This window comes from Cuculus canorus, chromosome 37, assembly GCF_017976375.1.
Source record: "Cuculus canorus isolate bCucCan1 chromosome 37, bCucCan1.pri, whole genome shotgun sequence".
Classification (NCBI taxonomy): Eukaryota; Metazoa; Chordata; class Aves; order Cuculiformes; family Cuculidae; genus Cuculus; species Cuculus canorus.
The window spans coordinates 285,247-293,867 of NC_071437.1; the positions used below are offsets into that span (position 1 = coordinate 285,247).

The 8,621-nt window shown below is 62.0% G+C and overlaps 1 protein-coding gene across 3 annotated transcripts in view; it reads left to right on the plus strand.

The window, feature by feature from the left end:
* Window positions 1-1,130: 1,130 nt before the first annotated feature.
* DPF1 (double PHD fingers 1) overlaps window positions 1,131-8,621 on the plus strand; it is a 20,856-nt gene continuing 13,365 nt past the window's right edge. For 2 of the 3 annotated variants that reach the window (XM_054052891.1, XM_054052889.1), the window contains exons 1-2: window positions 1,135-1,210; window positions 5,846-6,033. In XM_054052891.1, coding sequence (XP_053908866.1) covers window positions 1,179-1,210; window positions 5,846-6,033 — 220 coding nt within the window. In that variant the 5' untranslated portion in view covers window positions 1,135-1,178. Of the gene's footprint in view, window positions 1,211-5,845; window positions 6,034-8,621 lie in introns of all 3 variants that reach the window. The other variant, XM_054052890.1, reaches the window with a different exon arrangement.

An 8,621-nucleotide genomic window follows, 5' to 3' on the forward strand; every position in this document is an offset into this window, starting at 1 on the left:
TTTATGGGGGGGGTTATAGGGGCTCTGAGGGGCTTATAAGGTCTATAGCGGAGCTTATGGAGTCTATAGCGGAGCTTATAGGGTGTATGGGGGGCTTATAGGGACTATGGGGGTCTATGAGGACCGGAGGGGGCACCGGGGGGCACCGGTACCGGCTATGGGGACCAGTTTGGGGCACCAGTATCGGTGATGGGGACCAGTTTGGGGCACCAGTATCGGTGATGGGGACCAGTTGGCAGTACCGGGGAGTACTGGGGGAACGGGTACCGGTGATGGGGATGCAGGAGGGCACCGGGAGGCGCCGGTACCGGCTATGGGGACCAGTTTGGGGCACCGGGACCAGTTTGGGGCACCAGTACCAGCTATGGGGATCAGTTTGGGGCACAAGTACCAGTGATGGGGACACCGGAGGGCACTGGGGGTGCTGGTACCGGTGATGGGGATGCAGGAGGGCACCGGGGGGTGCCAGTACCGGTGATGGGGACCAGTCTGGGGCACCAGTACCGGTGATGGGGACCAGTTGGCGGTACCGGGGGGTACTGGGGGAACAGGTACCGGTGATGGGGATGCAGGAGGGCACTGGGCGGCGCCGGTACCGGCTATGGGGACCAGTTTGGGGCACCAGTACCGGTGATGGGGACCAGTTTGGGGCACTGGGGGAACGGGTACCGGTGATGGGGATGCAGGAGGGCAGCGGGGGGCGCCGGTACCGGCTATGGGGACCAGTTTGAGGCATCGGGACCAGTTTGGGGCACCAGTACCGGTGATGGGGACCAGTTTGGGGCACCAGGCGGTACCGGTACCGGTCAGGATGCAGCCGTTGAGCATCGCCGCCCCCGGTGATTGACACCCCCGGCAGCCAATAGGGTTCGGACCTACCGGGGGTTGAATCCCCGCCCTCCTCCCATCCCCCCCCCCCCTCCCGGTACCGGCGGGGACCGGGGGGCACCGGGACCGGGAGGGGAGGAGGGGGGGGGGGGGGGAAATCCCTCCCCATCGGGTGGGGGGGGCTCGAAGCGATCGGGAACCGGGGCTGTGGGGGGGGGGGGCAGGGGGGTTTGGGGTGGGAGGGGGAGAAGAGAAACGGAAAACCGGGGGGTGAACCCCCCCCATCTCCCCCCCACCCCCCCCCCAAAAGGCTCTGCCGCCCCCTCCCCGGGAGGAACCGGCGGCGCAAAATGGCCACGACGGTGCATAAACCCCTCAAATGGTGAGAGGGGGAACGGGAACGGGAGAGGGGGAACGGGAACGGGAGAGGGGGAACCGGGAATGGGAGAGGGGGAACCGGGAATGGAGGGGAGGGGAGGAGGAGGGGGGGGATATGGGAGGGGGATGGGGATGGAGGTACCGATACCGGCACGGAGGGAGGGGATGAGGATGGGGATGGAGGATTGTGGCTCCGGGACCGGGAATGGCACCGGGAATGGCACCGGGAATGGCAGGGAAGGAGGGGATGGGGATGAAGGCTCCGGGAACGGGAACGGGAGCGGGAATGGCACCGGGAATGGCAGGGAAGGATGGGGATGGGGGCTCCGGGACCGGGAATGGCACCGGGAATGGCAGGGAAGGATAGGGATGGGGATGAGGGCTCCGGTACCGGGAACGGGAATGGCAGGGAAGGATAGGGATGGGGATGAGGGCTCCGGTACCGGGAACGGGAGCGGGAATGGCACCGGGAATGGCAGGGAAGGATAGGGATGGGGATGAGGGCTCCGGTACCGGGAACGGGAGCGGGAATGGCACCGGGAATGGCAGGGAAGGAGGGGATGGGGATGGGGATGGGGGCTCCGGGACCGGGAATAGCACCGGGAATGGCAGGGAAGGATGGGGATGGAGGTACCGGTACGGGCAACAGCAGCGGTACCGGTAGGGAGGGAGGGGATGGGGATGGAGGATTGTGGCTCCGGGATCGGGACCGGGAATGGCAGGGAAGGAGGGGATGGGAATGGGGATGGGGATGGGGCATTCGGTACCGGCAACGGGAACGGGACCGGGAATGGCAGCGAGGATGGGAACGGGGATGGAGGTACCGGTACCGGCACGGAGGGAGGGGATGGGAATAGGGAAGAGGATAAGGATGAGGGCTCCGGTACCGGCAACTGCACCGGGAGCGGCGGGGGGGGCGAGGATGGGGATGGGGATGGGGATGGGGATGGAGATGATGGGGATGGGGTCTCCGGTAATGGCAACGGGAGAGGGAATGGCACCGGGAATGGTAAGGAAGAAGGGGATGGAGATGGAGGTACCGGGAACGGCAACGGGACCGGGAATGGTGGGAAGGATGAGGATGAGAATGGGGATCGGGATGAGGATGGGGATGGGGATGAGGATGGGGATGGGGATGAGGATGGGGATGAGGATGAGGATGGGGATGGGGATGGGGATGAGGATGGGGATGAGGATGAGGATGGGGATGGGGATGAGGATGGGGATGGGGATGAGGATGGGGATGGGGATGGGGAATGGGGATGGGGATGGGGATGAGGATGGGGATGGGGATGAGGATGGGGATGGGGATGAGGATGGGGATGGGGATGGGGATGAGGATGGGGATGGGGATGAGGATGAGGATGGGGATGGGGATGAGGATGGGGATGGGGATGAGGATGGGGATGAGGATGGGGATGGGGATGGGGATGAGGATGGGGATGGGGATGAGGATGGGGATGAGGATGGGGATGGGGATGGGGATGAGGATGGGGATGGGGATGGGGATGAGGATGGGGATGGGGATGAGGATGAGGATGGGGATGGGGATGAGGATGGGGATGGGGATGAGGATGGGGATGAGGATGGGGATGGGGATGGGGATGAGGATGGGGATGGGGATGAGGATGGGGATGGGGATGAGGATGAGGATGGGGATGGGGATGAGGATGAGGATGGGGATGGGGATGAGGATGGGGATGGGGATGAGGATGGGGATGAGGATGGGGATGGGGATGGGGATGAGGATGGGGATGGGGATGGGGATGGGGATGGGGATGGGGATGAGGATGGGGATGGGGATGAGGATGGGGATGGGGATGAGGATGGGGATGGGGATGGGGATGGGGATGGGGATGAGGATGGGGATGGGGATGAGGATGAGGATGGGGATGGGGATGAGGATGAGGATGGGGATGAGGATGGGGATGGGGATGAGGATGGGGATGAGGATGGGGATGGGGATGGGGATGAGGATGGGGATGGGGATGAGGATGGGGATGGGGATGGGGATGGGGATGGGGATGAGGATGGGGATGGGGATGAGGATGGGGATGGGGATGAGGATGAGGATGGGGATGAGGATGAGGATGGGGATGGGGATGGGGATGGGGATGGGGATGGGGATGAGGATGAGGATGGGGATGAGGATGGGGATGGGGATGAGGATGGGGATGAGGATGGGGATGGGGATGAGGATGGGGATGAGGATGGGGATGAGGATGGGGATGGGGATGGGGATGAGGATGGGGATGGGGATGGGGATGAGGATGGGGATGGGGATGAGGATGGGGATGAGGATGAGGATGAGGATGGGGATGAGGATGGGGATGGGGATGGGGATGAGGATGGGGATGAGGATGGGGATGAGGATGGGGATGGGGATGAGGATGGGGATGGGGATGGGGATGAGGATGGGGATGAGGATGGGGATGGGGATGGGGATGAGGATGAGGATGGGGATGGGGATGAGGATGGGGATGGGGATGGGGATGAGGATGGGGATGGGGATGAGGATGGGGATGAGGATGAGGATGAGGATGGGGATGAGGATGGGGATGGGGATGGGGATGAGGATGAGGATGGGGACTCCGGTACCGGCAACGGGAACGGTGCGGAGGGAGGGGATGGGGATAGGGATGGGAATAGGGGCTCCGGTACCTCCGAGAATGGCCCTAACGGGGGTTGGGGTCCCCATTAGCGGCGGGGATGGAGGTTCGGGTACCGCCACTAAAGGGGAGCGACCCAGCGGGGAGGACGGCTCCGGTACCGGTGGGGATGGGCGCTCCGGTACTGGAGTGCAGGGAGGTGATGGTGAGGGTTTGGGGGTGCAAGGTTGGGTTGCTCAGTGGGTTTTGGGGTGCAGGATGCTGATGGTGAAGGGTTTGGGGTACTGAGTGAGAATACTGGGTGGGTTTTGGGGTGTAGGATGGTGATGCTGGGTGGGTTTTGGGGTGCTGGGTGGTGATGGTGAGAGTTTGGGGGTGCAAGGATGGGTTGCTCAGTGGGTTTTGGGGTGCAGGATGCTGATGGTGAAGGGTTTGGGGTGCTGAGTGAGGATACTGGGTGGGTTTTGGGGTGCTGGGTGGTGATGGTGAGGGTTTGGGGGTGCAAGGTTGGGTTGCTCAGTGGGTTTTGGGGTGCAGGATGCTGATGGTGAAGGGTTTGGGGTGCTGACTGAGGACACTGGGTGGGTTTTGGGGTGTAGGATGGTGATGGTGAGAGTTTGGGGGTGCAAGGTTGGGTTGCTCAGTGGGTTTTGGGGTGCAGGATGGTGATGTTGGGTGGGGTTTAGGGGTGCTCTGGGTTTGTGGGTAGAGGGTTTTGGGGTTGAGGGTTTCAGGGTGCTGTGGGTTGAGGGTTTTGGGGTTCAGGGTTTTGAGGTGCTGTGGGTTGAGGGTTTGGGGGTTGAGGGCGCTGTGGGTTGAGGGTTTGGGGGTTGAGGGTTTTGGGGCGCTGTGTGTTGAGCGTTTGGGGGTTCAGGGTTTGGGGGTTCAGGGTTTTGGGGCGCTGTGTGTTGAGGGTTTGGGGGTTCAGGGTTTCGGGGTTGAGGGTTTTGGGGTGATGTGGGTTGAGGGTTTGGGGGTTCAGGGTTTTGGGGTTGTGGGTTTTGGGGCGCTATGTGTTGAGGGTTTGGGGGTTCAGGGTTTAGGGGTTGAGGGTTTTGGGGTGCTGTGGGTTGAGGGTTTGGGGGTTCAGGGTTTGGGGTTTCAGGGTTTGGGGTGCTGTGGGTTGAGGGTTTGGGGGTTCAGGGTTTCGGGGTTGAGGGTTTTGGGGTGCTGTGTGTTGAGGGTTTGGGGGTTCAGGGTTTCGGGTTTGAGGGGTTTGGGGTGCTGTGGGTTGAGGGTTTGGGGGTTCAGGTTTTGGGGTGCTGTGTGTTCAGGGTTTGGGGGTTGAGGGTTTGGGGGTGCTGTAGGTTCAGGGTTTGGGGCACTGTGGGTTGAGGGTTTGGGGGTTTAAGGTTTGGGGTGCTGTGGGTTGAGGGTTGAGGGTTTGGGGGTTCAGGGTTTTGGGGTGCTGTGGGTTGAGGGTTTTGGGGCGCTGTGGGTTGAGGGTTTGGGGGTTCAGGGTTTGGGTGCTGTGTGTTGAGGGTTTGGGGGTTCAGGGTTTGGGGTGCTGGGGGTTGAGGGTTTGGGGGTTCAGGGTTTGGGGGTTGAGGGTTTTGGGGCGCTGTGGGTTGAGGGTTTGGGGGTTCAGGTTTTGGGGTGCTGTGTGTTCAGGGTTTGGGGGTTGAGGGTTTGGGGGTGCTGTAGGTTCAGGGTTTGGGGTGCTGTGGGTTGAGGGTTGAGGGTTTGGGGGTTCAGGGTTTGGGGTGCTGTGGGTTGAGGGTTGAGGGTTTGGGGGTTCAGGGTTGGGGTGCTGTGGGTTGAGGGTTTTGGGGTGCTGTGGGTTGAGGGTCTGGGGTTCAGGTTTTGGGGCGCTGTAGGTTCAGGGTTTTGGGGCGCTGTGGGTTGAGGGTTTGGGGTTCAGGTTTTGGGGGCGCTGTGGGTTGAGGGTTTTGGGGCGCTGTGAGGGTTTGGGGGTTCAGGTTTTGGGGGTGCTGTGGGTTGAGGGTTTTGGGGCGCTGTGTGTTGAGGGTTTGGGGGTTTAGGGTTTTGGGGTTGAGGGTTTTGGGGCGCTGTGAGGGTCTGGGGTTCAGGTTTTGGGGTGCTGACGGCGCCCGCAGCCTGGGCGAGGAGTTCTACCGCGAGGCGCTGGAGCACTGCCGCAGCTACAACGCGCGCCTCTGCGCCGAGCGCAGCCTCCGCCTCCCCTTCCTCGACGCCCAAACCGGCGTCGCCCAAAACAACTGCTACATCTGGATGGAGAGCGCCCACCGCCGCCCCGGTGAGACCCCGGCGCGCGCCGGCTACCGGCCACCGGCCAGTGGCTACTGCCCAACAGCTATTGGCTACTGCCCACTGGCTACTGCCCACCGGCCAGTGGCTACTGCCCAACAGCTATTGGCTACTGCCCAACGGCTACTGGCCACCGGCCAGTGGCTACTGCCCAACAGCTATTGGCTACTGCCCACCGGCTACTGCCCACCGGCCATTGGCTACTGCCCACCGGCCATTGGCTACTGCCCACCAGCTATTGGCCACCAGCTATTGGCTACTGCCCACCGGCCACTGCCCATCGGCTGTCGGCTACCGGCCACCGGCCAGTGGCTACTGCCCAATAGCTATTGGCTACTGCCCACCAGCTGTTGGCCACCAGCTATTGGCTACTGCCCACCGGCTACTGCCCACCAGCCATTGGCTACTGACCACCAGCTGTTGGCCACCAGCTATTGGCTACTGCCCACCGGCTACTGCCCACCAGCTACTGCCCACCGGCTATTGGCTACTGCCCACCGGCCACTGCCCATCGGCTATTGGCTACTGCCCATCGGCTATTGGCCACCAGCTATTGGCTATTGGCCACTGGCTACCGGACATTGGCTACTGCCCACAGGCTACTGCCCATCATCTATTGGCTACTGCCCACTGGCTGTTGGCTACTGCCCACCAGCTATTGGCCACCAGCTATTGGCTACTGCCCACCGGCCACTGCCCATAGGCTATTGGCTACTGCCCACCAGCTACTGGACATTGGCTACTGCCCATCGGCCATTGGCTACTGCCCACCAGCTAGTGGCTACTGCCCACCAGCTATTGACCACCGGCTATTGGCTACTGCCCACCGGCTATTGGCTACTGCCCACCAGCTATTGGCCACCAGCTATTGGCTACTGCCCACCAGCTGTTGGCTACTGCCCACCAGCTACTGCCCACCAGCTATTGGCTACTGGCCACTGGCTACCGGACATTGGCTACTGCCCACAGGCTACTCCCCATCATCTATTGGCTACTGCCCACTGGCTGTTGGCTACTGCCCACCAGCTATTGGCCACCGGCTCTTGGCTACTGGCCACCAGCTATTGGCTACTGCCCACTGGTTGTTGGCTATTGGCCACCAGCTATTGGCTATTGGCCACCAGCTATTGGCTACTGCCCACTGGCTATTGGCCACCAGCTATTGGCCACCAGCTATTGGCTATTGGCCACCGGCTATTGGCTACTGGCCACCAGCTATTGGCCACCAGCTATTGGCCACTGGTCACCAGCTATTGGCCACTGGCCACCAGCTATTGGCCCCCAGCTATTGGCTATTGGCCACCGGCTATTGGCTACTGGCCACCAGCTACTGGCCATTAGCTACTGCCCACTGGCTATTGGCTATTGGCCACCAGCTATTGGCCACTGGCTACCAGCCACCAGCTACCGGCCACTGGTTACGGGCTACCGGCCACCAGCTATGGGCCACCGGCTATTGGCTAGTGGCCACCGGCTACCGGCTGCGGGCCCGTGGCGCCACCGTGGCCACCGGCACCCACTGTCGAACCTGCGCCTGTGGCCGTGGTACCTTCCACATGTGGCTACTGACCAATGGCCACGTGGCCACCAGCCCCAGCACCCACTGTAGGGGTTTTGGGGGGTCAGGTTTGGGGGGGGGGGGGTTAGGATTTGGGGGTTCAAGGGGGGGTTCAAGGTCAGGTCAGGGGGGGGTTGGGTTTATGGGGGCTCCGAGAGAGGGTTTGGGGGTGTCAGGTTGGGGTTTTGGGGGGGTCATGGTTGGAATTTGGGGGGGCTCAGGGTTTTGGGGTGTCCTGGGGGGGGTCAGGGTTTGGGGGGGTGTCAAGATTTGGGGGTTCAAGGTCAGGTCAGGGGGTGTTTGGGTTTATGGGGGCTCTGAGAGTGGGTTTTGGGGGGTCAGGTTGGGTTTTAGGGGGTCAGGTTGGGGTTTTGGGGGGTCAGGTTGGGTTTTAGGGGGTCAGGTTGGGGTTTTAGGGGGTCAGGTTGGGTTTTAGGGGGTCAGGTTGGGGTTTTAGGGGGTCTGGTTGGGTTTTAGGGGGTCAGGTTGGGTTTTGGGGGGTCAGGTTGGGGTTTTAGGGGGTCAGGTTGGGTTTTAGGGGGTCAGGGTTGGGTTTTGGGGGGTCAGGTTGGGGTTTTGGGGGGTCAGGTTGGGTTTTAGGGGGTCAGGTTGGGTTTTGGGGGGTCTGGTTGGGGTTTTAGGGGTCAGGTTGGGGTTTTAGGGGGGTCAGGTTGGGTTTTGGGGGGTCAGGTTGGGGTTTTGGGGGGTCTGGTTGGGTTTTGGGGTGTCTGGTTGGGTTTTAGGGGGTCAGGTTGGGGTTTTAGGGGGTCAGGGTTGGGTTTTAGGGGGTCAGGTTGGGGTTTTGGGGGGTCTGGTTGGGGTTTTGGGGGGTCAGGTTGGGGTTTTAGGGGGTCTGGTTGGGTTTTAGGGGGTCTGGTTGGGTTTTGGGGGGTCTGGTTGGGGTTTTGGGGGGTCAGGTTGGGGTTTTAGGGGGTCAGGGTTGGGTTTTAGGGGGTCAGGTTGGGGTTTTAGGGGGTCAGGGTTGGGTTTTAGGGGGTCAGGTTGGGTTTTAGGGGGTC